Source organism: Ailuropoda melanoleuca, chromosome X (genome assembly GCF_002007445.2).
Source record: "Ailuropoda melanoleuca isolate Jingjing chromosome X, ASM200744v2, whole genome shotgun sequence".
Taxonomy (NCBI): Eukaryota; Metazoa; Chordata; class Mammalia; order Carnivora; family Ursidae; genus Ailuropoda; species Ailuropoda melanoleuca.
In genome coordinates, this window is record NC_048238.1 from 53,646,151 (window position 1) to 53,662,048 (window position 15,898).

The 15,898-nt window shown below is 37.6% G+C and overlaps 1 protein-coding gene across 9 annotated transcripts in view; it reads right to left on the reverse strand.

Moving 5' to 3' along the window:
• Window positions 1-15,898, reverse strand: part of PHKA1 (phosphorylase kinase regulatory subunit alpha 1) — a 140,684-nt gene that overhangs the window by 42,206 nt on the left and 82,580 nt on the right. For all 9 annotated transcript variants that reach the window (XM_034649624.1, XM_034649623.1, XM_034649625.1 and 6 more), the window contains exons 15-16: window positions 5,242-5,351; window positions 4,142-4,286 (exon numbers count right to left, since the gene is read on the reverse strand). In XM_034649624.1, coding sequence (XP_034505515.1) covers window positions 4,142-4,286; window positions 5,242-5,351 — 255 coding nt within the window. The remainder of the gene's footprint in view (window positions 1-4,141; window positions 4,287-5,241; window positions 5,352-15,898) is intronic.

The window sequence follows — 15,898 nt, forward strand, 5'->3', positions numbered from 1 at the left end:
TGAATCTTCTGAGTCAGATCTCTTCTGATACTGTGCAGCAGGGAAGGGAGCACTGCCTAGTTACTGCTAGTGGGTACAGAAGGAGATTCCTCTATTGTCGGGCAAGGATGAAAGTCTAAGCTCCCCACTAGCACTTCTTAGACACTACTCGTAAGGAAGAAGAGGGGTGCTTCTTCACAGCTATGCGAAGGTAGAAGTCTAGGGTCCACACTCAGCCTTTGGTTATAGGAGTGGGAGTGAGGCTGCAGTTTTTTTGGTGGTTTTGGCTAGAGTAGGACAGTTACTGTCTGAAAGTTTTCTGTCTGGCTAGGTTGCTCCTCTCCTGTTACTTTGGCTAGAAGAGAAAGGTTTTTCTCAGGCTTTTAAAATCTGCACCATTTGGATTTCTGGGATAAAAACTCCTGCATCTAGTCCAGAATATATGAGACAGAATACTCGCTGCTGTGTCATTTCTCAGGTGCAAAGTCCCTAGCCTGTCTCCCTTCTTTTTTTCAGACTTTCAGAGTATTCTTATGTTTGTTTTATAGATAATGTCCAGGGTTTTACCTGTACTTAGCAGGAGTAAAAGGGAGAAGTGAGTCTACTTCATTTGGTCTGGAAACTGGAACTCCTTTTTTTCCCCTCAAAAGAATTTATGGATATGAATATTTCCGAATATGACTCTGGCCAAATCTCTTAAATTTTGATAAGTAGTAGTATCATTTTTTATTTTAGAATACTACCTAATTTCAAATTTGATGACCTCTTTAATCTAAGAATAATTTTAAAACAATGTAATTCCTTCATGTCAGATTTTTTTATTATTCTTGTGTTAATTAGTTTTATGTCATATGTCTGACAATGTCATCTATATGATTTCTATTTTTAAAAAAATAAATATTTTTGTGTATTCTTTTTGGGTATAGTTTTATATATACCCGTAAATACAAAAATCAGGCATGTTAACCCTCTACATCTTTAATTAATTAATTAATTAATTTTTATTATGTTCAGTTAGCCAACATATAGTACATTATTAGTTTTTGATTTAGTGACTAATGAATCGTGGAACATTACATCTTTAATTATTTTTATGATTGATCTGTGACATTCTGATAGAAGTATGTTATGGTTTAGCACTATGACTGTACAATGGTTTTATCATATTGTCTAAGTTTTCCTAAATACCTGCTTTATACGTTTCATTGATACTATCGTGTAGGTAAAAGTTTAGAACTGTTATATCGTCTTGTTATATTGCAACTCCCTTTTTGAGTATAATTGACACACAATGTTACATTAGTGTCATGTGTACAAGTTAGTGATTTGGCAAGTTTATACATTATGCTATGTCCACCCCAAGTGTACTTACCATCTGTCCCATTACACTGCAATATCATTCCCTGTACCCCTTATGCTGTGCCTTTGATTCCCATGAATTATTCATTTCATAACTGGAAACCTTTATCTCCCTCCCTTCTTCACCCATTTTGTCCAATCCTCCAGCCCCCTCCCTTCTGGCAACCATCAGTTTGTTATCTGTATTTATAGATCTGATTCTGCTTTTTGTCTCTGTAACTCTTACCAATATAAACTATCCTTCCTGTGCCTTTTACTGACTTGTGCCTTGAATTATATTTACTATTTTTAATATTAATGTTGCCACCACTGCTTTCTTTTTGTTAGCATTTACATGATTTATCTTTACACATTCTTTTATTTTCTGGTTTTTTCCATATAATCTTATCTTAGGGATATTTTTGTAAGTAGCATCTAGCTGGATTTTGGTCTTATATGTATTCTGGAAATCTTTATCTTTATTTTTTAAAAAGATTTTATTTATTTATTTGACAGAGATAGAGACAGCCAGCGAGAGAGGCAACACAAGCAGGGGGAGTGGGAGAGGAAGAAGCAGGCTCCCAGCGGAGGAGCCTGATGTGGGGCTCGATCCCAGAACACCGGGATCACGCCCTGAGCCGAAGGCAGACGCTTAAGGACTGAGCCACTCAGGTGCCCCTGGAAATCTTTATCTTTAATATGGTAATTTAACTAATTCACATTTTAATGTGATCACTAGCATATTCATTCTCATTTCATCAGCACAAAATTGTCACTGACAAAAACACATGGCTGTTGGTAATGTAGGTTTTGGGGACCAACAGACTGTTAGAGGCCTGACTCTGTCACAAGCTTTGTGCCTCTGGAAAATGAGTCACCTTCCTCATCTATAAAATGGGGCTATTAATATTACCTACCCGAATAGAGTTGTAGAAATTTCAAAATAATGCATTGAAAGCACTTAGCTCAGTGCCTAGCACAGAGAAAATGTTCAATAAATATTGTAGTTATTACTGTTATTGTTACTGCTGTTTTTGTTGTGTGACCAAGTATCAAAACTTTGTGATTCAAATCTAGACCTTTAGTTTTATTTTTCTTCCCAAACTATGGCTGTGCATCTCACCCCACCTATTAGATATTTCAATTTTGCAATCTCTTTGTCACCACAAATTCAACACGTCCCTTCACAACTGACATCTTCCTATAGAATTTCTCTGTTTCTATCAATGGCAGCATTATTGACCTAGTCTCCACATCTTCGCATCACCTTGATTCATATCCCATATCTGGTAGCCAACATTTGACTTGCAGGTGTTGTCTAAATGACTCCTGTATTCTTCTTTCCACTCTATTGTTATTAGCACCAATCCAATGTATCTTATCATCTCAAGCCTGGATTATTTTCTTTGATATTAAATTCTCCTCACTACAATGTATACTGTCATCAAATCAATATTCTGTAAACACCACTTTCATCATGTCACTCGTTGCTCAAAAACTGTTGATAATTTCAGACTTATGAGAAAATCTGGTTAAATATCTCTGCTTATTTGCAGTGCCTTCATAATCTGACCCCACCTTATCCAATTTTGTTGATAATTATACTCTAAAATGCAAAGCCACTCTATGCAGGTTGGCCTCTCCACTGTGCACTCACAGGTCAAGCTCATCCTTGTCTCTAGATCTCATTCATGGTATTTTCCCCTTACCTAAAACTCTTTTCCTTTTTCCCTCCTCCCATATGAATTCTACCCATCCCCAAAAGCCTTGATAAGTCCCACCTCAGTCAAGAAATTTTCTTTAACAACTTGATCGCCTTCACTTTAAAATACTGATCTAATGGTTGGTACTTCTTTATATACTGTCTTCAATTGTTTTCTATTATTTTTGTGTATCAGCTTTGCCTCTCCAATTAGACTTTATACTTCCTGAAGACAATTCTGGGAACATAGTGTTTATTAATCAGGTACTTGTTAATTGGCTTAAATAAAGAAGAAAGGCAAAAAGAAGAAAGACTACCCTACTTTCTCAACTCCTCTGTGTTTGAAGGGCTTTAAAAATGTGACCAATATCCCTAATAGTCTGCCTGGACATTGAATGATTTATGAGAAAGCATTTTTCTCTAATGAAAAGGAATTCTATGTACTCCAGCAGTACAAACAGGCTTTTGGAAGCAATTGCAAAGACACAGAAAGGAAGCAGTGCTTCAGTATTGGCTCTAGTCCTCTAGGAACTGAGAGAATAATAAATCCTTTCACCCAGTTTCAAATAAGCAATGTCAGGAAGCCCAGCCAATAAGGGAAGATAAACTGAAAGTCTATTCACTTCTCCCTGTTAAATTTTATTGCTTTGGTTAGGCAAGTCTTGGAAGGATAAGTCTGGGAACTTCTCTATAAAATCTTGATGTTTCACTGGAGTAAGACCGATGCAGAATGTATTATTACTATCTTTAAAATGAATTGCATTAATAAAATTTCTGCAAATTGACCTAAAAACCGATTAGTTCCCAAGTAGCCCCCAAGTTATTCTATTACATTTTTTGAATTATAGCCCTCAAACCATCTGAAATATTCTTGTGCATTAGTTCATTTGATACATATTAGTCTAAAACATAAGCTCCGTGAGAGTAGAAACCTCACCTGCCTTATTCACCCCATGTATCCCAAGTGCTTAGATAAGTGCCTGGCACAAAATAGGAGCTAATACATTACTATTGAAAGAATAAATGATAATGAGTAGCTCTCCAGTGACTTGAAGCATTTGAAGGGCTAACCACATGATTTATTCCAAAAATACACTAGTTTCCTGCCTCATACAACCTTACCAAGCATGGTATGTGAGATGGGGAAGGTGATGGTGGGCTGGCCTGTCATCCTCCAGCGGCTACAGAGGTAGGAGAGGTCTGTTCTAAGCATTTCTACTATCATCTTGTTGTCCAGAGCCAGGTAGAACTGTTGCTGGTCTATAAACTGAGAAAAAGAAGAAAAATAACAGTTCAGAATAATTTACTCTTACAACTGTCCAATAATATTTTAAAGTACTCACATATTTACAAAGCTATATAACATGTCACAGAGGCAACAATATCTCCAACTTTAGTTCCTCGTTCTTTCTAAAGAATCTGATAGTCCACTGAAACATAGTTTTTGACATTTTTACAGTGTACTATAATTTACAAAGTGTTTTCAAGTACATAATTTTATTTAATTATATAACAAATGAGTGAGGGCTTATCTTTTAATAGATGAAAATAAGGCCAAGAGACATTAAGCGGATTAACAAAGTTATATGGCTAGCAAATGGCAAGGTCAGAAATAGAATCTATGGTCCGTTACTCTTTTGTCTATACCTCAGCTGCACAATTTCACATGTAAAATGACAAATGGGGAGCTTTAGCTTTCTTTGCAGAAAATAGTTTCTCCTCCTATGCACACATATAATTGTAATGTGGCTAATAAATATCAGGCTAATAATGGGTAAAATCATGGCTAAAACAGTACTGACATTTTTCTTTAGAAGAGGATGTCAATGATTTCCAGGCATATAAAAAGGTCCCCTGCCCAAAACAAAGAGAACACATAATTCAGTAGCTAAATAAAAAGACTATATTTTGTTAATAAAGGACAAATACTTATTTTTAACATTAAAAAGGAGTATTTTTTAAAGTACTCCAACATTTATAAAATCTCTAGTCACTGTTTCTGCAACACCCGGGACTACTCTTGGTAGCCACAATCACTTGGCATTGTTCCGTGCTACAACTTCAATTCAGTCCAACTCAACAAATATTTACTAAGCAACTTAATATGTGCAAGGCCCCATGAACTCTAATACTTGTTCTAACTCCAGTAAATGTTTTATTTCTGTAATGTTTCTGTTTTACTTCCATTCATCTCAATGCATGCTAAAGCTCATTTCACACACCTGTGGAGTGAAGGTGAAGACAGTCTTCCGAATGTCATAGAGTTTTGAAGTTCCAAGGACTCCCATATGCCTGTAGGGTCGTCCACTGAGTTTCATTCTACTGTTGCATCCTGAGATAGAATTGAGAAATGCTCAAGATCTTTCTAGAGCACAAATACAATCAGCAAACTTTTTTTTTTGTATTAGGTTTACACTTTCTGATTGAACAAATTTCTGTGTCTCAAAGTTAGTATCCATGTCATGTACAAAGCCATACGAAGCACTGCAGGGCTCTCCAAGAGAAAGGTACACAATTACCTCTGTTCTTAAAGGAATTTATGCTCTTATAAAGAAGTCACATAATCTACATATGAGAGAAAAGAATGCACATGAAAATTAATAGTTCTATGAATGATAGAATTCCATTACTGACATTCATATGCTGAATTTCCTTAAATCCCATGAAAACTGCAAAAGCTATATTGGCTATCAAACATTAATGTAAACCATGCTTTAAGAAAGCTGAAAAAAACCTCGTCAGCATAAAGATGGCATACTAAACTGGAAAACTGAAATGAGTTTAATCTTGATCTCCTTCAGTTGCATAGTACTGACACATTTTAATTCAATGAACAACACATCTTATCCAAATAAGTCAAAATATTTTAATATTATTGTGTCTGATAGGAAATTTTGTGGAACCTTATACATAGAGTAAAATTCATTTACCAGAGGAACATTTTTGAAAACTTAGGAAAGGGGAAGTCTGTGTATGTATGCACACAAGTGCGCGCACGCACACACACACATTCTTTGCGTATGTCTTCTTTTTTATAGTTTAGCATTCTGAAATTAGAATCTATCTGATAATTGATGTCTACGTTACATGTAGTCGAATTTCTTTTTGTCTTTCAAAAGGCAATTATCACAACAATACCTCTTAATAATGAGGCAATAGTTCATTTATTCACACACTTTTCCCCTTTTATAACATAGGATATATTGTATAAAATAGGATAGCACTATGCACAAAGAGCTCGTTCTCAAACTCTTTCTCCCCAAAATATATATTGAATATCGTTTCATGTTAGTACTGACAGAACTGTACTGCTTTTTTTTTTATTGGAACACATTTTTTTCTTGAGGATTTTATTTTTGCCCCTGCTTTATCCTGAAACTTATCAAATATGCACATTTTTAGTGTTGCTCCACTTTTAGGGACAGAACCAGAGAGCTATCAACGCCTTCATCGTATTCCAGGGTCCACCCTGGAAAGCACACGTTTTAGCTTAGATTGATATCACAACCAGGTTTATCCACTACTCCTTCCATTTTGTTTCTTTTTTTTATTGTAGTAAAATATACATAACACAAAATTTACTATTTTAACCATTTTTATTTTATTTTTAAAAACAAATCTTTTATTTACTTATTTGAGAGAGAGAGAGAGAGAGAGAGAGAGAGAGAGAGAGAGGGCACGAGCAGGGGTAGGGGCACAGGGAGAAGCAGACTCCCCGCTGAGCAGGGAGTCCAATGCAGGGCTCCATCCCAGGACCCTGGGATCATGACCTCAGCCGAACGCAGACACTTTAACCAACTGAGCCACCCGGGCACCCCATTTTAACCATTTTTAATCGGTGGCATTAAGTACATTCACAGTATTGTACAACTATCACCACCACCCACCTCCAGAACTTTTCCATCCTCTCAAACTGAAACTGTACCCATTAAACAAAAACTCCCCATGTTTCCTTCTTGCCAGTCCCTGGCAATCACCATTCTTTCTGTATCTATAAATTTGCCTTCTCTTGGCACCTCATATATGTGGAATCATACAATATTTGTCCTTTTGTGACTGGTTTATTCCTCTTAGAATGTCTTCAAGGCTCATCCATTTTGTACTATGTGTCAGAATTTTATTCTTTTTCAAGGCTGAAGAATTTTTCATTGTATGTACACACCATGTTATGTTTATCTTTTCACCCATCACTGGACACTAGTATAGTGGTAATTTCTTATAGTATAATATACATGAAATATATAAATCTTAAATGTAAAAATTGGTGAATTTTTGCATAGTAAACACACAACCCAAATCAAGAAGTATATAAATCTTAAATGTAAAAATTGGTGAATTTTTGCATAGTAAACACACAACCCAAATCAAGATATGGAACATTATCAGCACTGCAGAAGCCTCCCTGTGCCCCTTTCCAGTTGTTAACATCCCCCAGCTCCCAAAGTTCACCACCATTCAAACATCAATCACCATAAATAAGTAGGTTCATTTCTTAGCTTTATATTAATAGAATAATATAATATGCACTTTTTGGCATCTAGTTTCTTTCACTCAACATTAAGTCTATGAGATTCATCCATATTGGTGTATGTAGAATTGGTTCACTTGTTTTCATTGCTGTATAATATTCCAACATATGAACGTATCATTATTTGTTCATTCACTTGTTGATGGACATTTGAGATACCCCTCCCATTTTTTCTTATTATAAATAAAGCTTCTGTGAACATTCTTGTTGTGCTGGAGGTCCCAAAGATTACCGCCAGGTTTGGTGATCAACTAGGATTCACAGAACTCAGTATACAGCTGATTAATAGCTAAGGTTTATTAAAGCAAAATGATACAAAGCAAAAAGAGTAAAGAAAAAGGGTGCATGGTGCAAAATCCAGAGGAAACCAGGCACAAACTTCTAAGGTTCTTCTCCTAGTGCAGTCACATAGCACATGCATAACTCTTCCAGCATCAAAATGTGACAACATGTGTGAAATGCTGTCTAGCAAGGATGTTCTTAGAGACTCAATGTTTTTATTAAAGGCTGGTCACATGGGCACCCTCTGCATAGCACATACCCAAACTCCAGACTCTCAAAAGGAAAGCAGGTATTCAGCATAAGGCATACTGTTTGTACAGTTTAGACACACAGTAAACCACTCTTATCCTTAAGAGGTTGGTGGAATCCTCCCCAAATCCAGGTCTTCAGATGTCATCCAAGGGACAAACTTGCAAGCAGATTTTTCTAAGAATAGCATTCTCAGGCTTGTCGTGTGAACTCTTTTTCTGCACAGTCCACCCCATTGGCTCTTGGCCAAGCTGTCTTTGTCAGTAGGCCCCAGTGCAGCAAAGTAAGCCTCACCTGTAGTGTTATCCTCAGTTATGCTCTCAGGGGTCTTAGATTTAGCTAGATAGAACAAGCAATTACTGTAAGGATGTATCTTCAACCACCAGGTAGCTTCCTCCTTAAGTTTCTGAATTAACCTTTTTTATCTGGCTTGAGGGATCAATCTAGGCATAGCTCAAGCCTGGTCAGTAAATTGAAGCTGAACTGAATGCCTTCCAAGGCTGAGGCAGTGCCAGGATAATCAGGGCTCACAGACAAGTACAATTCCAGAGGGCATACACAGTACTCTTGGACAAAAAGAGTTTACAAATGTTAGGCATCACATACATTAATCAGGCAGTTTAGGTTAACAGGACCTCCAATAGGGCCTCCCACCGCAGGCTTCCTATCCTAAGGTTTCCAGTCCAGTCCAAAAAATTCAGCTCATTCTTTGATTCCAATGGGAGTGTCTCCTGAAAGCAGCTATCTCATTTAGCAACCATAGTTTTACAATCCTCTCCTCTCATCCAGAACTTTTGTCTGGAAGAACTGTATGCAAGATGTTTAAAAGCATTTTCATAGGCAAACATTTTATACAGTTTATGTCCAGGAACTGGTCAAGATGAAATCCTGAATCTTCAAATATTTTAAAAAATTGAGTTTTCATACCACTCTTCCCTTTGGTCCCAATCATGTATCCAGTGAGCAGCCTAGAAAAGATCACTTTCTTTCTCAGGACAGCTGCATTTAATAAGCAAATTGCATTACTAGGTTTGTGTATCAGGAGAACAGTGAGAGGAGTGAAGTTATCAATCTATTTTTGTAAACTGGAACTAATCTGGAAAGCCAAACACAACGACCAACAGCAGTGGCACAGTCCCAAGAAGGGGTCAAGAGCAATATGTCAGGAGTCAGGGAGGGGTCACATTTCCTGTGATGTGCGTTCCCCCACTTTATAGTTTTTGCAGAAATCACAAGAATGCACTCAGTTTCTGTATCAGACATAAAGAGCCAATCAGCAGATCAATTTCAAATGGCCCAATCAGAGAACAAGCCTTTTCATGTGGGCATCAGCAACTGTCCCAAATGGCCCAGCCAGAACCCAGGATGGTTTCATAAATTTAGAGCCCCACTGGAGGGGTGACCCAAATCTGCAATGATTTGAGTCTGAGTTCAACTGAGTTTCATTTTGTTCATTTAGACTTTGTTTAGCCTGTGCCTGCTTTCAGTTCAGCATATCTGGTGCTGAGGTGGGAACAGTCTATAGCAGACCATACCAGCTTTCAGCTGAGAGTCAGGTCCAGGCAATTAGGATCTGTGAATGCCAAATTAGGATGTCAAAAAACATAGCAGCTTCTCGTAGGCAGCACAAAGCTGGGATGCTACAGTGCCAGTCAGCCATGGTCTAAGTCCAAGTCTAAGTGATAAGCAAGACTTCCCTAAACTATTGTGTCTTGCAGTCCAAACTGAACACTCAAAATTATGCACATCAGGATGAAAAATTATCAGCCTCTAAGAGTTAGACATTTGGTTTCATAAAAGCTTATCAGCAACTAAAACTGCTTTTTAAACTCAAAGAAATTTATTTTCTTTGGGAGATTGTCTTTTCATGTCTTTCTTTTTCTAGAAGCTCCAATCAGTAAAAAATGATAGTAAAAATCATTAGTTACAGAGACTAGTTGTTTTTCCATTACTCAAAGAATTTGAATTTCGATCTCCCCACTGGCAGCAAAGAGCAAGGTGCCTGTGTTCCACTAACACTCTTTCTTTTTCGCAGCTTTCTTTGATCAGAATGATCTCTCTAGCTTTATGAGATTATAAAAATATAACATTTTACATCAATTTTTGTCATATCTCCAGATGCAAAAGCCACAAAATAACAAAGCCATTTAGGACATGTGTTGTGATGAACACTGGGTGTTATATGCAAGTAATGAATTGTTGAACACTATATAAAAAAAATGGGCCAAAGACATGAGCAGACACTTTTCCAAAATGGACACACAAATGGCTAACAGACACATGAAAATATGTTCAACATCATTAGCCATCAGAGAAATTCAAATCAAAACCACACTGAGATACCACCTTACACCAGTTAGAATGGCAAAAATTGACAAAGCAAGAAACAACAAATGTTGGAGAGGATGTGGAGAAAGGGGAACCCAATTACACTGTTGGTGGGAATGCAGGTTGGTACAGCCACTTTGGAAAACAGTATGGAGGTTCCTCAAAAAGTTAAAAAGAGAGCTACCCTATGATCCAGCAATTGCACTACTGGGTATTTACCCCAAAGATACAGATGTAGTGAAGAGAAGGGCCATATGCACCCCAATGTTCATAGAAGCATTGTCCACAATAGCCAAACTGTGGGAGGAGCTGAGATGCCCTTCAACAGATGAATGAATAAAGAAGATTTGGTTCATATTTACAATGGAATATTACTCAGCCATCAGAAAGGATGACTACCCAACATTTGCATCGATGTGGATGGAACTGGAGATTATGCTAAGTGAAATAAGTCAAGCAGAGAAAGACAATTATCATATGGTTCCACTTATTTGTGGAACATAAAGAATAGCATGGAGGACATTAGGAGAAGGAAGGGAAGAGTGAAGGGGGGAATCAGAGGGGGAGCCAAACCATGAGAGACTATGGACTCTGGGAAACTGGGGGTTTTGGAGGGGAGAGGGGTGGGTGGATGGGCTAGCCCGGTGACGGGGATTAAGGAGGGCAAGTATTGCATGGAGCACTGGGTGTTATATGTAAACAATGAATCATGGAACACTGCATCAAAAACTTTGATGACATATGGTATGGGGACTAACACAACATAATAAAAAAAGAAGAAAAAAAACTAATGATGTACTATATGTTGGCTAACTGAACATAATAATAAAATAAAATAAAAAATTCTCCTTTTCACTCTTACTGAAAGTTTACTCAAACCTGTAGCAGAAAATTCAGCATTTACCTATGTAACATTATAGTTGCAGGGAGATCCCAGCTGTAATATGGGGGTGGGGGTGGGAGGCTGCTGTATCAGTGGCCAGAGTATTTTTCCCTTTGATTTATAAAACTGCTCTAGCCCTGGGAAGTGATTTAACCTTTCTTCCTCCCACTTGGAGAAAAGGTGCATGAACTTTTTAACATTTTGGCCCACCCATGGATCACCTTTGGGAGTGTTTGGGCCCCTTCTCCTTTAGTCTGGAGGAGAAAAGAAAAACCAAAGGCGTCATCTAGGATGCACTTCCCCTCCCCCTCACTTCAGCCATCATGGCCAAAAGTAGCCAGAGGATCCACCAAGCCAACTCTCCTGGAGTTGGAGCAATCATTTTCAAATGTCATAGGTAACTTTTACCTCTCACAACAGAAAGCAGTTCAGCTGCTGTTTTGTATCATGGATAAATCTGTAGCCACCCAGGTACCACAGGTTTGTCATTCTCTACCTTCCTTTTTTCAAACAATGCTTTTGCCATATTTAAGTGAGTTAGGGTCACTCTAGAAAATCCCACCACTGTCACCACTGTGTTGGGTGTTCTGAAGACCACCTCAGGTTTGGTGATGCACTAAGAAGGACTCATGGGACTCTCATCATACTTGTGGCTAGGACTAATTACAGCAAAAGGATACAAAGCAAAATCAACAAAGGAAAAAGGTGCACGGTGAGAAGACTAGAGGAAAAGAGGCACAAGTTTCTAAGAGTCCTCTCCCAATGGAGTCATGCAGAACGTGCTTAATTTCTCCAGCATCAAATTGTGACAACACGTGTGAAATGCTGCTTACTAGCTCAATTGAGAATCGGTACCCAATATTTTAATTAAGGGGCTGATCATATAGGCACCTTCTGCCTGACAGGTATCCAAACTCCAGACTCTCAGAAGGAGAGCAGGTGTTCAGCACAAGCTACATTATTTGTACAATTAAGACATAGTAAACTAGGGGCACCTGGGTGGCTCATTTGGTTAAGCATCTGACTCTTGATTTTGGCTCAGGTCATGATCTCGGGGTCATGGGATCCAGCCCTGCGTCAGGCTCCGCACTCAGCATGGAGTCTGCTTGAGATTCTCTCTCCTTCTTCCTCTGCCGCTCCTGCTCCTGCTCTCTCTTTCAAAATGAATAAAGAAATCTTAAATAAATAAATAAATCTTTAAAAAAAGACACAGTAAACTATACTTATCATTAGAAAGATGGTGGAAACCTTCCCCAAATCCAAGTCTTCAGATGCCAGCCAAGAGCCAACCTTGCAAGCAGGCCTTTCTAACAATGGTGTGTGTGTGTGTGTGTGTGTATACACACACACACACACACACACACACACATATATATATACACATTTCTGTTGAGTATACACCCAGTAGTAGAAATGATAGACCACAGGGTATGTGTATGTCCAGTTTTAGCAGATACTGCCTAATAGTTTTCCAAAGTAGTTGTACCAATTTACATTCCCACCAGCAGTGTATACAAGTTCCATTTGTTCCACATCTTTGCTAATGGTATGAACAGTTGTTCATTTTAACCACTCTAAGAGGTATGTAGAGGTATTTCACTGTGGCTTTAACTTGTGCTTTCCTGATGAAATAATGAAGTTAAGCTCCTCTTTATATGTTTAGTGGCCATCTACTTTTGTGAAATAACTTCATTTTTATATTGGGTTGTCTTCCCTTATTGATTTGTAGGAGTCCATCATAAATTCTGTATTTGAATCTTTTCTCAGCTATATGAATTGCAGATATGTTCTCCTACTCTGTGGCTTGCCTTTTTATTCTTGGTAGTTTCTTTTGATGACTAGAAGTTCTTAATTTTGTCAATACACATCTTCTTTACCTATTCATCAGTTGATGGACACTTGGGCTGTTTCCATACTTTGGCTATTGTAGATAATGCTGCTGTAGACATTGGGGTACATGTATCCCTTTCAATTAGTATTTTTGTATTTTGGGGGCAAATACCTAGTAGTGTGATTGCTAGATTACAGGGTAGTTCTATTTTTAACTTTTTGAGGAACCTCCATACTCTTGTCCAGAGTGGCTGCACCAGCGTACATTTCCACCAACAGTGCAAGATGGTTCCCCTTTCTCCACATCCTCGCCAATGCCTGTTGTTCTCTGTGTTGTTGATTTTAGTCATTCTGCCTGGTGTGAGGTGGTATCTCATTATAGTTTTGGTTTGTATTTCCCCGATGATGAGTGATTTGAGCATCTTTTCATATGTATGTTGGCCATCTGGATGTCTTCTTTGGAAAAATGTCTATTCATGCCCTCTGCTCATTTCTAATTGGATTATTTGTTTTTTGGGTGTTGAGTTGTATAGGTTCTTTATATACTTTTATACTAACTCTTTATCAGATATGTCATTTGCAAATGTCTTTTTCCATTCTGTACGTTGCCTTTTAGTTTTGTTGATTGTTTCCTTTGCAGAAGCTTTTTATTTTGATGTAGTTCCAATGTTCATTTTTGCTTTTGTTTCCCTTGCCTCAGGAGACATATCTAGAAAGAAATTGCTAAGGCTGATGTCAAAGAAGTTCCTGCATGGGGCACCTGGCTGGCTCAGTCAGTAGAGCATGTGACTCTTGATCTTGGGGTGGTGAGTTCAAGCCCCACATTGGGCATGGAGCCTACTTTAAAAAGTGTGAAAAAAAGAAGTTACTGCCTGTGTTCTCTTCTAGGATTTTTATGGTTTCGATCTCACAATTAGGTCTTTAACCCATTTTGGATTTATTTTGTAAGGAAGTGGTCCACTTTTATTCTTTTGCGTGCTGTTGTCAAGTTTTCCCAACAACATTTGTTGAAGAGACTGTGTCTTTCCCATTGGATATTCTTTCCTGCTTTGTTGAATAGTAAATGACCATATAGTTGTGGGTTCACTTCTGGGTTTCCTATTCTGCTCTACTGACCTATATGTCTATTTTTTCTGCCAGAATGATACTGTTTTGATCAGTATGGCTTTGTAATATAACTTCAAGTCTGGAATTGTGATGTCTCCCGCTTTGTCTTTTTTTTTTCAAGATTGCTTTGGCTATTTGGGATCTTTTCTGATTCTATACAAATTTTAGGGTTGATCTAGCTCTTTGAAAAATATTGTTGGTATTTTGATAGGGATTGCATGAAATGTGTAGATTGCTTTTGAAAGTATAAACATTTTAACAATATTTGTTCTTCTAATCCATGAGCATGGAATGTCTTTCCATTTGTGTCATCTGCAATTTCTTTCATCAGTGTTTTATAGTTGTCAAAGTAGAGGTCTTTGACCTCTTTTTTTTAGTTTTCTTAGGTATCTTATTGTTTTTGGTGTAATTGTAAATGGGATTGATTCCTTAATTTCTCTTTCTGCTTCTTCATTTTTGTATTCTGTGACTTGACTGAATTCATTTCTCAGTTGTAACAGTTTTTTGGTGGAATCTTTTGGGTTTTCTATATATAGTATCGTGTCATCTGCAAATAGTGACAGTTTGACTTTCTCCTTGCTGATTTGGATGCCTTTATTTCTTTTGGTTGTCTGACTCGTGTGGCTAGGACTTCCAGTACTATGTTGAAGAAAATGGTAGGTGAACATCCTTGTCTTGTTCCTGACCAGAAAGGAAACGCTCTCAGTGTTTCCCCATTTAGGATGATATCATCTATGGTTTTTCATATATGGCTTTTATTATGTTGAGGCATATTCCATCTAAATCTGCTTTGTTGAGGGTTTTTTATCATAAATGGATGTTGTACTTGGCCAGATGCTTTTTCTGCATATATCGAAATGATCATATGGTTCTTATCCTTCCTTTTTTTAGAGAGGGAGAGAGGGTGGGGAGGGGCAGAGGGAGAGGGAGAGAATCTTAAGCAGACTACATGCCTAGTATGGAGCTTGCTGCAGGGCTCAACCTCACAACCCTGAAATCAAGAGTCAAACACTTAACCAACTGAGTCACCCAGGTGTCCCATCCTTTCTTTTTAAAGTGATCTATCACACTGATTAATTTGCAAATATTGAACCAGCCTTGCAACCCAGGAATAAATCCAAATTGACCATGGTGAATGATTTTTTAAAATGTGTTGTTGGGTTGGGTTTGCTAGTATTTTGTTGGGGATTTTTGCATCTATGTTCATCACTGATATTAGCTTGTAGTTCTCTTTTTTTTATGTGGTGTCTTTATCCGGTGATGGTATCAGGGTAATGCAAGCCTCATAGAACGAATTTGGAAGTTTACCTTCCTCTTGTATTTTTTGGAATAGTTTGAGAAAAATAGGTATTAACTCTTCTTTAAATGTTTGGTAGAATTTGCCTGTAAAGCCACTTGGCCCTGGACTTTTGTTTGTTGGGAGTTTTTTGATTACTGATTCAACTTCTTTGCTGGTTATCAGTCTGTTCAACTTTTTTACTTCTTATGGTTTCAGTTTTGGTAGTTTATGTGTTTCTAGGAATTTATTCATTTCTCTAGGTTGTCCAATTTGTTGGCATACAGTTTTTCATAAAATTCTGTTATAATTATATTTCTGTGGTGTTGGTTGTTATTTCTCCTGTCTCATTTTATGATTTTATTTATTTGGGTCCTTTCTCTTTTCTTTTTTGTA